The sequence below is a fragment of the Rhinatrema bivittatum genome, chromosome 1, assembly GCF_901001135.1.
Source record: "Rhinatrema bivittatum chromosome 1, aRhiBiv1.1, whole genome shotgun sequence".
NCBI classification, from domain to species: Eukaryota; Metazoa; Chordata; class Amphibia; order Gymnophiona; family Rhinatrematidae; genus Rhinatrema; species Rhinatrema bivittatum.
The window spans coordinates 787,218,488-787,237,371 of record NC_042615.1 but is presented as its reverse complement, the minus strand read 5'-3'; the positions used below and the strand labels follow the sequence as shown (position 1 = coordinate 787,237,371).

The window sequence follows — 18,884 nt, the reverse complement described above, 5'->3', positions numbered from 1 at the left end:
CAGTCACCAGGTCAATATTCAAGTCGTGAGAGACAGGGCTTGAAGTTTGGGGTGGCGGAGCCTGCCCTGGTCCTGAGAAATCAGGTCCAGAGCAGTCCCCAACTGGATCAGAGGACACGAGGCCAGCTCACCTAGAAGCGGGAACCAGACCTGGCAAGGCCAAAAAGGTGCTACAGGGATCACGGTACCTCTGTCTTGTTGAAGCATTTTTGAGATCAGTGGAAGGGGAGGATGTCCCAGTGACGTGAAAAGGCATCCAACACCGATCCTCTTCTGTTCCCTGGGCCGGACGAGCATCAATCCACTTCCTTGTTTTCTCAGGAAGCAAGCAGGTCCATGTCTGGGGTCCCCCTCAAGCGAAAGATGCGGTTTGCTACGTCTTGATTTGAGGGACCACTCGTGAGATCAGAAAGCCTGACTCAAGGAGTCCATGCTAGGACGTTGTCCGTCCCGGGGAGATACACCGCCCGGAGAATGCCATTTGAGGGCCCACGACAAGATCTGGACTGCTTCCTGACAGAGGATGTATGACCCTGTTCCTCCCTGCTTGTTCAGATATAGCATCGCCACACAATTGTCAGTCTGAACCAGAACCATTTTGTTGTGCAGGTGCTCTCTGAATGCCTTCAGGGCATATTTAACATATTCTACTGTTCTATGTACAGCCTCTGGCTAATGTACAGTTTTATGCACAGCCTTTGGCTAAGTTACAGTTTTATGTAAACCGGAGTGATTTGTATTTCATACAGGAACCTCTGTATATAAAAATTAAAAATAAATAAAATAAATACATACTGGATCGCCCATAATTCCAGGAAGTTTATCTGGGACTACATCTCCTGCAAGGACCAAAGACCTTGAGTGTGGAATTCTGCAACATGGGCTCCCCAACCCGTGTGAGGCACATCTGTGGTGAGGACAATGTGGGGCTGTGGGCTCCAGAAGGGCATCCCCTGCTCCAGATTGGATGGGGTTGCCCACCACACGAGGGACTGCCAAAGGGGAGTGGTGATCAGGACAAGCCTGAAGATCCTGGGTGGCTTTTCACCACTAGGAGCGTAATGTCCACTGAGCACTGCGCATGTGAAGCCGAGCAAACGGCATAACATGCACAGTCGCCACCATGTGACCCAGAAGTCATAGGAACTGGTGTGCTGAGACATGGGAGCAACTAGAGACTACCTGAGCAAGGGTAGCAAGAGTCTGTCCTGTCTCGAGGTAGAAAGGCCTTCTCCTGGATGGAATCCAGCCTGGCCCCGATGATGTCCAGTTTAACGATGGCTGGAGATGAGATTTCAGATAGTTGATAAGAAATGCCAGATTTTCCAAGACAGGTATTGTGACTTGCAGGGAACACAGCGCCCCCTGCCTGGAGTTGCTCTGGACAAGCCAATCGTCAAGGTAAGGGAAGACAGGAACCCCCTTGCCTCAGAAGATAGGCCCACCACCACTGCCAAGCATTTGATGAAAACACGGGGCACTGACACTAGGCCAAAGAGCAGTATGTGGTACTGGTAGTGTTCCTCTTCTACCAGGAATCGTAGGTACCTCCAATCCGCTGAAGAAATGGCGATATGGGTATATGCGTCAGATCACATGAGCAGAGCCAGTCCCCTGGGAATCAAAGGGCCCAACAAGACCATTTTGAACTTTTCTCTGTCCAGAAACCAGCTCAACACCCTCAGATCCAGAATGGGGCAAAGGTTACCAGTTTTCTTGGGAATCAGGAAATACGTGGAGTAGAACCTGTCCCCTTGTTTGACCGCTCGAGCTATTAAGAGGGCGGAGAGCTCTACTCAGAGTATCAGCTGGTTCTCTACGCTTCTCCACCAGGGACATGGTGAACGGGGTGGAGTCCATTGAAAATGCAGTTTGTACTCCTGCCTCATGGACAGGACCCAGTGGTGCACGGTGACTGACGTTCACTGATCTGCGAACAGCTGCAGGCGGCCCCCTATGGGAGGGGGGGAGGTGTCAGCAATCAGATAGGGTTGGCTGGCTCAAACCCTCTGGCCATCAGTCAACAGGGTTTTGCGGTATGGCAGGAGCCTGGCGGGGGTATGAGGTTGCTGCACCCTCGGTCTTGCTAGAGCCTGCTAAGGTCTCGACCTAGAGGCTGGCGGGTAGTTGGAAAAAAGGCCATCGTGGATATTGCCTGGGAGGCTTTTTGATGAAGGCTGGGTACCCGAAGTGCTGGCTAACAACTGTTGAAGGGTTTTGAGATAGTCCTTCAGTTGGGCCACTACCTCCTTAATCCTGTACCCAAAAAGGTTCTCACCCATACAGTCCTGGACCTTGGGGTGCAATCAGTGGCATGCAGCCAAGCCATATGGCGAGCCTCAATGCCTGCAGTGGCAACTCTCATGGCTGAGGAAGCCGACGGTGATCAAACCCCATGGTGGGTTGGACCAGTTAGACTGCATCTGTCTTCCAGTTCACAGGAGGAATGGAGATGGGGTGTTTCCAGAGTCGGGTTACTAGTTACTTAAAGATACCATGGACTTGAACTGCCACCAATTCCTTAGGAGCATCCGGAAATTGAAGGATTTCCAGCATCTTGTGACGAGAATCCTGTTCTGTCAAAAGCTGGAAAGGAACTGACTGCCATGGCCTTAACAAATCCAGCAAAAGAAAGATCTTCAGGAGGGAATTTTTGCCTCTCCTCCGGTAGAGAGGGTTCAGACGGCAAGTTCGATTCCTCCATGGAGGAAAAAAGATGCCTCACACTCCCAGGGATCATAAGGGGCTTCCCCTTTGCTGTGAACATCTGGAGACGCTGGAGGTGGAGCACCCATCTGGCCCTTAAGCTTTGAACCAGAGGGCCGCGAGGCATTCGTAGAATCGAAGGTGAAACAGAGGGCACCGATGGGATCTGTGGCTGTATTGGTGCCGATAGGTCACCCGGCTTCGAGAGCGCCGATGGCACCAATCCTGGAGGCCCTGGAAGAGCCAAAGGTAGTTAGGGTGCCGTGCGCAATGGAGGTGCTCATCGCCGAGGATCCTCATCGCCGAGGAGTATCTCACCGGAATGGGAATGAGTGGCAACAGCAGCGATGCTCCCCTTGGCCGCAAAGGGGCTTGGGGTATCTGAGCGAGCGGGTTGTGTCGGTAAGATACTGAGCAGTAGGTCCAACCGCACCAGAGGCGCAAGCACCAATGGAGTCGGCTCTTATGGCGGTGGCGGTCCCGGTGGAATCGGATTCTCGATGCCCTGAAGGGCCCGGCCAACTGCCAATCACACATGCCTTTCTAACTCCTCCTCAAAAGCTGCAGAGGATAGAATAGCATGAAGAGGATGAGGAGGCAACGGAATCAGATCGACCCTTGTGTCAGGATTGGAACCGAACCTTCCACTGGCATCGGTGGGGACCGCCTAGAGTCTTCGGGAGTACCAGAGGGAATCCCCTCTGGAGGAGGAGGCCGCTTTGAGGGAGGCACCAATGCGGTCGGTGCCCTTCCTTGGTCAGACTTTGACGAGGACGAGCGGTGTGTTTCCCGGACTTCTCGCAGTGCTCAACTCGCTCCTTTCCCAGGACAGACGGTGACATCGAGGAGCCCGACCTGGACAGAGATAATATGGATCTTGCTTGGTCCTCTACCCCCACCTCAGGATCTAGGAGCTGTAGCGAAGGGGAGACCGAGATGGTCAAAGCCAAAACTTCTTTCCCTTGTAGGGTAGAAGTCCTGGATGCTGACGACGGATCCGATTTTTCCATTGTCTAATTGGTGCCCAATGGCCCTTAGAGGTCATCTGGACAAAAACTCATAACCACAGACGTCATGCGATGCCCCCAAGCAAAGAACACAGACCTCGGTGGGGGGGGGGGGGGGTCTATGATGGACATGGTCTGGGGGCACAAGAAGTACACGGCGCGTGGTCAATGGCAAACGACCACCAAAGTGCGATACCGCCGGCAATCGTCCAGAGCGCTCTAGAAAAAAAGTTTACCGAAAGCGATGAAGAAAAACCCCAAAACGCAGAGGGTCCCTCACTGGAAATGAATTATCGCAGAAAAAGCACAAGCTCCACAACCACGAGGCATCAGCTCCGCGGAAAAAGAGAGAGAGACTGAAGAGGGACGCCGTGTGTGGTTAGCAGCATGCTAGGCATGCTCAATGTGTTTGTCAAAGCTTCTATAAACTGACAAAAGCTTTCCGTGCCAGGCTCCATTTGATGTCACCCATGTGTAAGGACTACCATCCTGCTTGTCCTTGGAGAATATCCAACATTTCTTGCTTTATTTCTCCAAAGGTCAGAGCTTCTCCTCATATTTCTTTCTTTATTGCTCTAATCTATTTTACTGTATATATCTGGGGGATCAGAATATTTCCTGTGTCAACCATATTTCCCAGAGATATATAGGGATTAATTTTATTTAAAAAATGAAAGAAAGCAGAGTTGCTTACCTGTAAGATATTCTCAATAGACATCAAGTCAAATCAGCCACACAAGTAGGTGATGTCATCCAACGGCAATGAGACAGAAGAGCTGCTCAGAAAAACTAGTAAGGTTTTTCTCAGCATACGTGTTGTTCCTGTGCAGCCACGCAAATCTCCTCTATATTTATAGCAAGGCAGTTCTATAAGGGAGGAGGATGAGATTGTGTAGTTTTGTTCTTTTGTGTATGGAGAACACTAGGTACAGGTAAGCAACTTTGCTTTCTCTGTGTACAAGACAGGAAATAACTCCTGTAGCCGCGACTGTAGTGTCGTCCCTGTCTATGTCCCTCCCACTCCTCATTCTATCGCCTCATCACCTCTGACCCATAGTCATACATGCATACATTGTTTAATACAATGGAACACCACACAGATCTTGGATAAAAAGGGGTCGCAGCTTTGTTAACAATACAAAAAACACACACATATATATATATATATATATATATATATATATATATATATATATATATATATATAAAATACCCGGATTAGTAGGGCAGTCTCCAAGACCAGGCGACAATTGCCTCTGCCACAATAACAAGCAAGGCAACATCGAACCAGGGCTCCCTGCCCCAAGCAAGAGGGCCCCTGACCTCTGGAACGCCCCACCCTGCGCCGACCAAGGTGCCAGTCCACTGCTGTCCTGGATCGTGATGCCCGCCTACACCATGTCCGAAATGCCCCTACTGGCCTGGGTAACTTCTACAGGCATGAGATAGGGCATACCCTTGTCTCATGCCCCCACCAACATGACTGCAGCCAACTTCAATCCCCAACAACCATCCCTCAAGGGCCACCTGCAGGGCATTGCTGAATACATCATAGCCGATATCCAAAAGATGGACTCGGCCCAACCTAAACAAACCTTGACATTGGACAATCGCCCATTCGTGCCTTATCCGGTGATGACCCAGCTTGCAGGTTCATACACCGATGTGCCGGTTAACCTTATTGTGTCCCCTTCTCCACAGTCCTGAATCGATCAACTTTGAACAAGGAATAACAGACTACAAGAAATAAGTATGCAGTAACCAAACGGACAACTCAGGCAAGTTGTTCTTTTTTTTTTGTAATTAAAGTTTTTTATTGAAAGTGTGCAAAATACAGACAAGCATATCATGAACGAATAAGCCATGAACAAGAAAAGCATGGTATCAAACAATAGATATCGTTCCAGTAACAAGTTATAAGTTAATATGCAACAACTCTCTTATCTACAATGTCCCCACCCATCCCCCCCCCCCCCCTACCAGTTACTGAGAAGAACAGGGAGGAAACCGTGTGTAAAGGATGTATAATCATAGCTGATGGTAAAACAGAATAATAGGAGAGTAAAAAAAACAAAACTCAAAGATCCTTTTGTGTTTGCCAATCCCTGTAAGGTTGCCACACCCTCTTTGACAAGGCCACCTCTCTGGCTTGAAAAGAACCAACGCTGTCATGCAACAGACTGAGAGTCTGCAGACGACCATGAATTTTCTCAAATGCAATAGGACCAGGCAATTTCCACTCCAAGGCGACCTGGCATTTAGCAGCTGAGACAATATAAGTAACCAATTTTCCCTTAAGCGCTGGCAAGTCCCATGGCATATTCAGTAACACCTGTTCCGGTGTGAGAACTATCTTACTCCCCAATACCTCTCGTAGAAGGGAGGTCAAGGCAGCCCAAAATTGCATTACATAGGGGCAGGTCCACCACATATGGTAGAACGTGCCGTCTTCCCCACATCCCTTCCAGCATCGTATATCATAGGTAGGTTTAAACTTGTGTAGCCTAGCAGGCGTATAATACCAGCGGAGTAATATCTTGTACCTATTTTCCATCAACTGTGAGTAGGGGAGTCCTTTTTTAGTGCCAGCAAAGATCTGATCCCATGTCTCGTCCGACAAGGACCGTGCCAAATCTCTTTCCCAAGCCTGCATATATGGAGGTTTGACCATAGGATCCTTATTGAGATAATTATAGACCTGTGATATTGCCTTCCTCAAAGTATCCGCTTGGTCACACCAGGACTCAAACTGGGTTTTCCCCAGGGCTAAATCACTCCCCACCCTCTCTGCCTGGAGGAAATGTCTAATTTGGAGGTAGAGGAATACATCTCCCTGTGATAAGCCATACCTTTCCTGCAAGGTTGTAAACGGGATAAGACCCTCCATACCCCATAATTGGCCAAAGCTTTTAATCCCTTTCGCATTCCAATTACCAAAAGTGCTGGATATCTGACCCGCAGGAAATTTAGAATTCGTTTGAAAGCTAGAACTATAGTAGTACCGTCTATCTCCCGTCAGCGGTATCTTCCACTTATCCCAAAGCAAAATGACATGAGTAGTTGAGGCTGTAGCCCGGTCCAAGGGAAGACGTGTATTTTTAGGCTGCCATATGAGGGAACGAAGAGGAGTCACGCCCACCCGCTCTTGGGCAATTACCGCCCATTGCTTCTGCTCTTTTAGTCTGTGCAAATCAAACAAAGCTCTTAATTGGGATGCTACTAGGTACCACCTCAGATTGGGGACTCCCAACCCCCCCCCTCAGGCGAGGTCGGTACAAGACCGCTCTAGAAACCCTGGGAGGGCGACGTTTCCATATATAGGAGAAGATACGCTTCTGCCAACTATTAACTATCGTATCAGGGATAGAAATCGGGAGCGCCTGAAATAAATAGCCCAGCCGGGGAAGCACATTCATTTTGACCGACGCTATCCTCCCCGTCCATGAGAGATATAGTTCGGACCAACGATCCAGATCAAAGATTTTACGGATTAGGGGCGGGTAGTTCAGCTGATAGAGCTCCGCTGGATCTTTACTAATGTAGACACCCAAATATTTTATTTTGGAAGATGCCCAGCGGAACTGAAACTGTTGTTTGAGGGCTAACAGCTCCAAGGAGGGCAGGGTAATATTAAGAATCTCGGATTTGTCTACATTAAGCTTAAAGCCAGAGACCGCCCCAAAGGTACGTAAAGCATCTAAAGCCCCCTTTAATGACAAGGCCGGCTTGGTCAGGGTAAACAAAATGTCATCCGCAAACATGGACATTTTATAGGACCCAGCTCCTATCTCTACCCCACAAATCCCCGGGGAAGCACGCACCGTTGTGGCCAGCGGTTCCAAAAACAAGGCGAACAATAGAGGTGACAGGGGACAGCCTTGCCGAGTTCCCCGCTGAATGGCAAAGGCTTCAGAGTAAGTTCCATTAACCTTTACTCGAGCCGAGGGGTCGGTATATAATAACCTTAACCACGTTAAAAATTTATCCCCGAAGTTCATGGCACGCAAAGTCTGGAATAAAAATTGCCAGTGCACCATGTCGAAGGCCTTCTCTGCATCTACAGAGAGCAAGACCATCGGCACCCCCTCTCTCCTAGCCCACCCAATTAAATCCACGATTTTATGGATGTTGTCCGCTGCCATTCTGCCAGGAATGAACCCTGCCTGATCCGTATGCACTAACTTCCCCATGACCCTATTCATCCTATTTGCCAAAATTTTAGCTAAAAGTTTAAGGTCAATATTGAGAAGGGAGATGGGCCTATACGAACCACACTGAGTGGGGTCTCTCCCCGGTTTCCCAAGGATGGTGATTCCGGCCTCATTAGAACCTGACCGCAAGGGATCCCCCCCTCTCAAATAGTTGAATAACTCCCCAAGCAAAGGGGTTAAGGAGTCGGTTAAGGTTTTGTAAAAATGGGGCGTGTAGCCATCAAGGCCCGGAGCCTTATTGGCCTTGAGATCTTTAATGGCCCATTGTATTTCTAGGGCAGAGATCTCCTGGTCTAGCATGTGCCGTTCTTCGGACGTTAAAACAGGGAGAGTGACCTTATCCAAATACTCCTGGATCTGGTCTGCAGTAATATGCGTTTCAGCTGAATACAGAGTGCCATAGAATTCCTGGAAGCGTCTGCGAATATCCGGGGGGGAGGTTAACAAAGCACCCCCTACCGCTTGAATTCCCAAAATCTGATTCTGAGTTTGTCTACGCCGTAAATATCTGGCCAATAGTTTCCCAGATCTATTTTCCCAGGCGTATCTTTCTAAATTCATCATTCTTAGTTTGTCTGTCAGCTCAGCCGAGGCCAGCGTTTGTAATTCCATTCGGGCCTTCTGTAAGGAAGTATATGTAGCACCCGAGAGTGTTTTTTTGTGATCCCTGGCCAGGGTCTCAATCTTCTGAAGAAGCAGCTTTTGGTGTGCTAATTTAGTACGCTTCACATATGCTCCCTGGGATATACATTTGCCTCTCAAGACTGCTTTAAGGCAGTCCCAGATCAAGGTGGGCGTCCCCTTATTAAACTCCACATATTCCTGAATGTCTGCTATCAGCTGTTGGCGAAATTCATCATCCCTCAATAAGGTGTCATTGAACTTCCAAGTTTTATTGCCTGAATTTACATGGCTACCCCGTAGCTTTAAAGTTATAGAGGCATGATCGGACCACGTAATGGTCTGTACATCGGCATCCCCAATTCTGTCCACCAGTTGGGAATCGATCAAAAAGAAGTCAAGGCAAGTTGTTCTTGATCCTCATAATTCGCTGCTCGTTTAACAATTCACCAAGGTCGTAGTCCCCTCCACATGCATAATGATTGCATCTGGAGCAACCATCAAATTCCTCGAGCGCCAAAGAAGGGGTAACAAATGATCCAAACGCATACGTATCTCAATAAAGAGCGCTAGCTGTGTATATGCCATGTCCTGCAAAAGTATGCCACAGGTACCCAGATCATTCTTTTTGAATGAGATCAACTCGATTGTGCATAAAGCTCCAAAAAGACCAGCAAGGCGGCAAGAGAGGTTGATTTCAACGTGAAAGCTCAGATAAATGCCAAGGGCACACGTAGGGTCACCAACAGGTCCTGTTATCGAAGCCATGTATGAGTAGTTGGCCCTAACTTCTTCTAGTTTGAATGAGTCTACTTCACTGTCCTTGCAAACTAGGGACCAACTCCAAATCCAATGGAAAACTGGGAAACTGTCGGAAAAGTGACCTGAGTGACACCGAAGGCCCCCTGCCGAACCAAATGTGGCAGGACAATGTACCCATGCTCCGATAGCAGCTAGGACACCGCTGGTTTCGGTGAATAATAATCAGTCGCAACCCTAGCTGCTGAAGGAACATCAGCCGGCATTCTCCCATGTGCCCTCCCCCCCTTCGGTCAAGCACCATGGAGCCTCGATACACCTCGGCCTCTCGCAGCCTGAAGAACCAAGCCAGCCACCCCTTCCCGGACCACCCAGCTGGCCAGGCAACCTTGGAAGTCACCCTGAACAGCAAGAATGCAATTATTCTGCTCCTCCCTCCACCCCCCCCCCCCCAAGGAGGAACAAGCGTCCTCAGTTTGCCCGTGAGGGGGGGTAATCTGCCTTTCCAATCCTGAGTGGGAATTGAACCCTGGCTTCCCTGGTTCAGGGCCCATTGCTCTGACCATCAGGCTACTGCCCCACTCTGCAAAGGATGGAATGAGTGTCCAGCACCGCTCGAACCCTGTTGCTCTAGCCTCCCTCCTGGCCCCTGCCCGGCTCCGCCAACCTGAATCACAAGGAAGGCGACCTGCCGCAGGACTCTCCCACCCTGTATTCACATCATCCACTGGATGATACCTGGCCTCCGATCTGGTTTGGCAAACCGGATTCAGTTCACCTGGAGCTGAAGAGCCACCCCCTCCCCCAGGCCGTCCAGCCGAGAGCATGACAAGAAGTTCCTCGACCACTGAAGCTGCGACTCTGGGAGTGCCTGTCATCCACATCCAGACCCTGGCCGCACACAGAACCAATCGACCAACCACTCCTCCAGTCGGTGGCCAAGCTTAAGGTCAGCTCTTATACGGCCTCTGATGCCTCGCATGGCAGTAGTAACATCCCGCCACTAGCTGCACCCGAGAGCAATCAGCGCAAGCTCACCCAGAGATCAAAGGAGGGCTCGGTCGCTTTGCTCAAGTCCCCGGCCTTCCTCCGCTGGTAGCAGCACAACAGCAAGCTCCTAGGCCAGTTCGAAGCCAACTGTGCAAGGGGAATATGCAGATGAGCATTGGGACCCCCAGCAAGGCTGGGCCAACAAGTACCAGGAAAAGACAAAAACATGGGCATCAGATCGTGCCTCCCTTGGGGCAGATAGCGATGTCCTAATTCCAGCCATAGGTATCTGCATGAAATGTAACCTTCACTCAAACTTAACATATAAATATAATATTAATATTAATATATATCAATTCTACATAAATATTTCAGCCCAACTGGAGCCAGCATTCGCATAATTGCAAACAAACTCATGATGGACCCGCATGCAGCACAAAACCAGCGCACAAGAAATGTCCTAGCCTAGGACTCTAAAGGACCCATACTTCCTGACTCTCCAGCCCTTTCTATATACCACAGTGCATACAGAGCCCCTGGAACCACTGCCGGTGGCAACATAGAGGCCAAGCACACTCCAACAATCATCCCCTTTTCCCTAGCGGAATCACCACCTCCCCAACCTCCTGTGTCCGCAGAAAGCAGTCACATGCACCGAGAACTGCCTTATATTTTGTGGGGCTGAGGGGGGGGAGACCAAAAACGTGTGCAAGGTCGCGTGCACTGCCCTGATGAATAGAGCCAGTGGCCTGAATGCTACCCACATGGCACACTGTCCACCTCCCTTTCAGCTCTGCCCCAAACGGGAGCTGAACACGCTGTCCTGTCAACCTGCCTGCACATCTCCCACCATGGTAGGTCGTGCGTGGCTCCCGTTGAGCTGGAGCGCAAGCACCCCCAGAGCTCAGATTAAGAAGGCCTGTTGGATCCGCCCAACCCCTGGCTCCCCCTCAGTCGGTGGCAGTAGCAAGCTGCAGCACTGTGTCGAATTAAGCCACATTTCACTGGTGCTACGCGGCCGTTTCAGGTTTTTTTTTGTTTTTGTTTTTTTAATACTGGGGCCATCCTCTGAACCTTGGCTATCCATGAGCCATGTGTTATCCCCCTTACTACCGGTCCGTGCCCCTCTTCCTACCTAACCTGCTTAAAAAAAAAAAAACAAAAACACCAAAAACCCCCCGCCAATTGAGCTGCCCGCTTTTGCCCGATCCCACCGTGCTGTGTCCAAGGTGAGCTGTGCCTCGCGGGCGCTATGCGATCACTCTGCTCCTCTCCCTTTTGTGGCCCTCTTCCATATGCTGGCCGGGAAAGGAAGACCCTGAAAGCCCCTCGGTTGCAGCCCTTTAGAGAGCCATCACGTCATCCTCCCGCTACCTTGCGTCATACCCCTCCCCCCACCCACACCACCATCATGCCGGAAGTAAGGGAAGCCGCACCACGGGTTGGGCTTGACCGAGCAGTCATGCACGGTTACTTGTGGGCTCTGGGCACGGGCCCACTCATTAATCAGCCACACACATGGGGGCTTTCAAGCAAGGTTGCATGTAAGTATTTGTTTATATCAGCACATGACCTAATGAGCTTTCACTTTACTTTGAAATTGTTGTCCTGATTGTAACAATACAAAATGCAATCAAAAATGCACAAGTAAAGAGTGTGTTTTATAACTGAAACCCTTATTTGGGTTGAAATAGATGAATAATTGTGAAGAGTTTCTATAAAACCGTTCTCTCCAAGTAGAATAAAGCTCTTCTCCATTCAGGATTTGAATAGCCTGCTCACCTTTATTGGCATTGGTCTTGGAAAAAATACTGGCAACACAATGGACTGATTCAAGTGAAATTGAGAGACCACCTTGGCACAAATTTAGGGTGATTTTTCAAAACTACTCTGTTGAAAATGTGGATATACGCAGGCAAAGTTACCTCTATGAAAAAGAAAACCTTCCAAGAAAGGAACTTTAGTTCTGCTGTGGTTAAAGGCCCAAATGGTGATTTTATGACGTGATCAAAAACTATATTTAGATCCCAAGGAGGAGGAGGATCTTTAACCTTAGGTTTAAGATGGTTTAGGCCTTCCATAAATCTGGCAACTAGGATAGAGAGATAGGAATTCCTCATGAATACCGGTGATATGCTCCAAAAGCACTAAAATTAACTGACTGAATTAGTTTTCAATCCTGTTTAAAAATGCAGATAGGAAGAAGTTAAATAAATTTACTAAGTTACTATTTAATTTACTAAGTTACTATTTAATTTAATAAGTTACTATTAAAGAAAACAAAGTGCTAATAACCTTCAGATCTAATGAAGTTATTTCATCTCACTGATACCCTCCCTCAACTGGATATATCAGAGTATCAATTAAAAAGTAATCAGTCTCCTGTCAAAACAGAGTATTCCCTGGGAAACTCATTTACACTTAGCTTAAAATAATGGATCCTATTTTATATTGTTTCCAGAAATTTATCAGTGTTTGTTACAAGACAAAAATGGGGGAAAAAATTAATGGAAATTGACTTCTCACTGATATTTTCTCATTTTTTGATTGTTATAACAAATTCCTGGGACAAAAACTAAACACTGAAAACGAAGGTCCCTAGTTGCACTAGATTTCGATGCTTGTTACATTTTGTATAGGGAAAACACGAGCTGACTAACAAGAAGATAGAAATCTTTAGAGAAAAACAAGCTGCAATTGTTTCTTACCCATCCAGTATTAGAGTTTCATATGCAGCCTTTTTATCACAAACAGGACAGATCCATGTGGATTTTTTTTCATTCATTTGTAGATAAAGTGCAGCATCGAAACACTGTAAATGTGTGCAGGTCACAGCACGGCATGGGATGGTCAGTCTCATTTTCCCTAGCTGTAGAGCACAAGATTCACACAGAATTACTATACAAAAGAAAAACTATTTTTTAAAATTAATCTCTTCTCACTATCATATCTTTGTCAGTAATATTTATGTACAATTTTTCATATAGCAATTTCTAACAGAAATCAGTTTATCATAAATAATGTGATTACCTAAACCTAAAATTGTAGGGACATTGTCAGGGTTGGTGATAGAGGAATGGCTGAAATTTACAAAAAAAAAAAGTGGCACAGCACCAGAGAATTAGCAGCAGCTCACTAACATCTGATTCAGAATGGGCTAATCCTGCACATCAATCTATACATCTTTGCTGCTGCACAAATTATCAAGAATATTTCAAGTTGAATTACCTCTTAAATCAACAAGTAATGCACTTACCAGAAGGCAAGCAACTTGGCTACAAGCTTACCAACATTTTAGTTTTCTCAATTTCAAATTACTAATTGCTGTTAATTATTTTCAATCCATGTAGATTACACTTTGCAATTTGCTTTTTCTCATTCTGTCTCTAAAGGGAAAATGCCTAGTGAATTAGGCTCACAAAATCCAGAACAGCATACTTTATAGTCAGATATAGTGAAGTTTACTTACAGGGCACATAAGAGACACTCGCAAACTGGTTGTAGCAACCTCACTATCAGGATCTGCAGTGAGCTTTTCTTTAACTGGGAACAGATATATTAAAAACAAAAAATTCTGGTGTATTTTCTGGAAGGTATATAATTTATAAAAATACAAACTATTTTATGAGGGCCATTTTCAGCACCCCCACATGGCTTTATATCTACGGACCTGTAAGCTGATTTTCAAAGGGAAATTCTCCATGGTGTTTTTCCCTCTGAAAATCTCTTCCCCAGCAAGGACTGTGGGTACCAAAATACCTGCAGAATTTGCAGGTAAAAAAACTCCTTGCCAGGAAGTACACACCGGAAGTAAAAAAGGGACAACCCACAAGTATTACCAGAATGGTCTTGGCCCCCTCAGTCACCCCAATACCCCACAGTGGAATGGGGGGGGGGGGGGAGGCAATTTTCAAAGGGGTTTTATTCCACAGGTACATTATTCACCTGTGGAAATGCCTTTGAAAACTGCCCATACATTAAAACTAAAGTAAAAAAAAAAAAAAAAATGTATATGCAATTTTAGATTACTAAGCATTCTATTTTATTATAAAGAAAACAGAAAAAGATCTACAATCATTGAATATGTAATCTAGATACAAGAAAACAATAAAATAATTTAAAGGATTTAACACATCAGTAACAGAAATCTTGGCAAAATGAAGAGGTAATCTGGCAACTCCATAATCAGTGCTGACATCAATGTAACTGTGTATAAGACTAACTATTTAAGAGGGCAATTATCAAAAGATCTTAGCTGCATTTCAGGAGGGCAGTTTTCACTAATATTTGCGTTAGCTGCATTTCAGGTGCGTGTTGGTCAGGAGAGGAAACCGTATGTACATTCAATTTTTAAATGTACACATGCTATATTGTACCACACCTCTCCCCTACACAAACTGCAGGGGCAAAGTACATGGACTCTTAGTACTTATTTTACTTATACTTTGCACTTGATAATTTTCAAGGAGAAACAATGAAAACCTGCGTAATGTATGTGTGCTAAGAATGCTCATGAGGTTCGTAACTATCTGGGATATTAGAAAAGCAGTGCATGGTAGAATCTGAATAAGTAATCCTAAAGAGAGCATATGAAAGCAGTCCACTGGCACCCCAAATGCTTCTGCATATACTTCTCTAAATGGAACATCCAGTTTCTAGATAGAATGCCATTTCAGGAATGCTTCTGCTTCCAAGTTCCAAAAGAAGAGTAGGCTGTACACATCTACCATGACCAACTCTTAGGAGAGCATTTGCAACTCAAGAAGCCATGAAGTACATTTCCCATTGAGAAATATACTTTTCTGCAGGCTATATAATACATGGAAAGCAGAGTTGCTTACCGTAAAAGGTGTTCTCCAAGGGCAGCAGAATGTTAGTCCTCACCATGGGTGTCATCATCGGATGGAGTCTGGCATGGAAAACTTTTGTCAAAGTTTCTAGAAACTGACACACTGAGCATGCCGCTAACCATACATCCTCGTGGAGTCCCTCTTCAGTCTTATAACAGAGTTCGCGAAAAAGGAAATCAAAAAATCCGAGGCAAAAATCCAACTCTGTGGTGTGGTAGGTGGGTTTCATGAGGACCAACATCCTGCTGTCCTTGGAGAACACCTGTTACAGGTAAGCAACTTTGCTTTCTCCAAGGACATGCAAAATGGTAGTCCTCACACATGGGTGATTAAGTAGCTTCAGGCCGCTCCGAGCATGTGCCACAGAGAACTGGTGCCAACATGCACAACAACTGGAGCGGCAGCAATCACAGGAGTAGGCCTGCACCCAAGGACAGGGCTCATGGAGAGAGAGTTGGGTTTTATGGTTGAAAGATTACTGAGGACGGACTATCCGAATTGACAGTCCTACCTGCCATCCTTGTCCAGGCAATAAGAGGCGAATGTGTAGAGCCACCTCCAGGTCGCCGCTCTGCAAATCTCGTGAATGGGAACTGCACGCAAGTGAGCCACTGAGACTGACATGGCCCATACAGAGTGGGCTTTGACATGACCATCAAGTTGCAAGCCTGCCTGAGCGTAACAGAAGGCAATACATTTTGCTAGCCAATGGGATAGGATCTGCTTGGAGACCGCAACTCCTAACCTGTTTTTGTTGAAGGAGACAAAAAGTTGAGTGGAGATGTGGTGAGGTGCTGTCTGTTCCAAGTAAAAGGCAAGAGCCCTCTTGCAATCCCGTGTGTGTAGAGCATGCTTACGCTGGTGAGTGTGAGGCCTTGGGGAAAAAGAAGGCAACACAATAGACTGGTTGAGATGGAACTCTGAAACCACCTTGGGAAGGAACTTCGGGTGCGAAACAAAAAACTTTGTATGAGGTGGGTATGACACTAGAGCTTTCAGATCACTGACCCTGCGAGCTAATTTAACCGTGACCAAGACGACAACTTTCCAGGAAAGGTATTTCAGGTCGCAAGATCGCAATGGCTCAAATGAAGGTTTCATAAGTTGCAAGAGGACCATGTTGAGATCCCAGGAAACCACTGGATGGCAAGTAGGAGGCTTTAGCTGTAATAAGCCCCTCATGAATCGACCAACAAGCAGATGGGAAGAAATCACAGTACCATCCACACCCCAATGGTATGTCCCAATGGCACTGAGGTGAACTCTCACTGAAGTGGTCTGCAGACCAGATTCGGAGAGGGACAACAGGTAGTCCAAGAGTGAGGAAGAGGAGCAAGAAAGAGGGTCCAGACCACGTCCCTCACTCCAAGATGAAAACATTTTCCACTTTAGAATATAAGATTTTCTAGTGGATGGTTTTCTGGACTCCAGAATAACCCGTGATACCCTTCCGAAAGGCCGAGGGCCTGCACAGACACCTGGTCAACATCCAAGCCATGAGAGCCAAGGCTTGTAGGCTGGAGTGGCAGAATCTGCTCTGGACCTGGGTGATTAGATCCAGAGCCATTCCCAATTGGATCAAAGGGCGCAAGGCCACGTTCTGAAAGGTTGGAAACCAGACCAGACGGGGCCAGAAAGGGGCAATCAGGATCATGGAGCCCTGATCCTGTTACAACTTCTGGAATGTTTTTGATATGAGAGGAAGGGGAGGGTAAGCGTATAGCAGCCTGTCACCCCAGTGAATTGAGAAGGCATCCACCATCAATCCACTGCTCCTTCAACCTAGGGAGCAGAAGCGGTGTACTTTCCTGTTCTCCAAGGAGGTGAAGGAGGTCCCCCAGGAGCAAAAAATCTGGTTTGCTACCTCTTGATTGAGTGACTATTCGTGAGGCCGGAATGCTCGGCTCAAGGCATCTGCTTGTCCACTTCTGGGAGGTACACTGTCCTGAGGGTGATGCCATTGTTGATGGCCCATGACCAAATGTGGGCCGCCTCCTGACAGAGGCTGAAGGACCCCATTCCCCCCTGTTTGTTCAGATACCACATGGCTACCTGATTGTCAGTTTGCACAAGTACCACCTTGCTCAGCAGCTGCACTCTGAACACCTGTGGGGCATACCAAATCACTCGCAGCTCCAAAAGGTTGATCTGGAACTGAGATTCCTGTGCAGACCAAAGGCCCCTGGATGTGGAGGCCCGCAACATGTGCTCCCCACCCCGTCTGGGATGCATCTGTGGTGAGGGTAGCCTAGGGTTGAAGGCTCCAAAAGGGGCATCCCTGCTCCAGATTTGAGGGGGTTGCCCACCACTGGAGAGACTGCTGTAACAGTTGTGTGGCCAGAACACGAGCATGCAGGTCCTGAGTGGCCTGACACTACTGGGAAAGCAAAGTCCACTGTGCTCTGCGCATGTGTAGTTGAGCCAGGGGGATGACATGCATTGTGGTGTGCTGAGACATGTGAGCAGTGAGATCTGTCGAGTGAGAGCCACGAGGGTCTCCATCCTGTCTCAAGGCAGAAAAGCTTTCACCTGGATGGTGTCCAGTCAAGCTCCAATGAAGTCCAGTTGTAATGAGGGTTGGAGGTGGGATTTTAGGTAGTTGATTAGAAATCCCAAGGCCTCAAAATTTAGATCGTGATGCACATGGCGTTCCGTGCCCCTCCCCATCAGGAATTGCTCTTGATGAGCCAATTGTCAAGGTATGGGAAAACTTGAATCCCCCACCTTCGAAGATTGGCTCCGACAACCGCCAGACATTTGGTAAAGACATGGGGAGCGGATGCCAGGCCAAAGGACAGAACTCGATACTGATAGTGGCTCCCATTGACTAGAAATCATAGGTACTGCCAATCCCTTTGAAAGATGGGTATATGGGCAAACACGTCTCTTAGATCGAGGGAGCAGAGCCAGTCCCCCACTTTGAAAAGGGGGATCAGGGTGCCCAGTGAAACCATTTTGAACTTTTCTTTCACCAAAAAACGATTTAAGGCTCTCGTCCAAAATGGGTTGGAGGTCACCCATTTCCTTGGGAAATTAGAAAATACCTGGAATAGAAGCTCTCTCCCTGCTGGCTGGGCAGAATGGGTCGACCGCTTAAGCCAATGCGAGGGCAGAGAGCTCTATCCAAATTATCTGCAAATCCCCTACTGCTCTCCACCGGGGACATGGAAGTGAGCGGGGTGGAAGTTGCTGGAAATACAACTGATAACCCTGATACATGATGGACAGGACCTAAAGGTCCGACATAATCAAGGGCCATCGATCTGCGAACAGCTGGAGCCGATCCCTATCTGGGGGGACAGCATGCTGTGGAGGATGTTGGCTCATCCTGACTGCCAGTCAAAAGCCCGTGGCGGGGTTCTGCGGCAGGACTGTAGTTTGTGGAGTTTGAGGCTGTCTCAGCCTCACTCTGGCAGGATGTCATTGGGCCCTGGACCTCTGGTGCTGGTGGATAGTATTTGTGGGGCCAATAAAAAGGCCGCTTTGGGTATTGTCGAGGGGGCTTCTTGGGTGGCAGAGGTACTGGCTGACAGTTGCTGAAGGGTCTCCTTAATTCTGTCTCCAAACAGATTGTCCCCCAAACATGGAAAATCAGTCAGGTGGTTCTGGACTTCAGGGCGAAGATCAGAGGCGCGCAGCCACGTGATCTGCCAAGCCCCGATGCCCAACGCAACAGTTCTCATAGCTGTCTCAGACATCATAGGCAGAGCGGTCTTCGTGCTTATCGCACTCAAGGCCCT

General features: G+C 47.7%; 1 protein-coding gene across 8 annotated transcripts in view; it reads right to left on the bottom strand.

The window, feature by feature from the left end:
- The window catches only part of PIAS2 (protein inhibitor of activated STAT 2), a 150,705-nt gene that overhangs the window by 54,720 nt on the left and 77,101 nt on the right, over positions 1 to 18,884 (bottom strand). For all 8 annotated transcript variants that reach the window (XM_029580543.1, XM_029580564.1, XM_029580524.1 and 5 more), the window contains exons 8-9: positions 13,764 to 13,837; positions 13,003 to 13,163 (exon numbers count right to left, since the gene is read on the bottom strand). In XM_029580543.1, the coding sequence (XP_029436403.1) occupies positions 13,003 to 13,163; positions 13,764 to 13,837 (235 nt within the window). The remainder of the gene's footprint in view (positions 1 to 13,002; positions 13,164 to 13,763; positions 13,838 to 18,884) is intronic.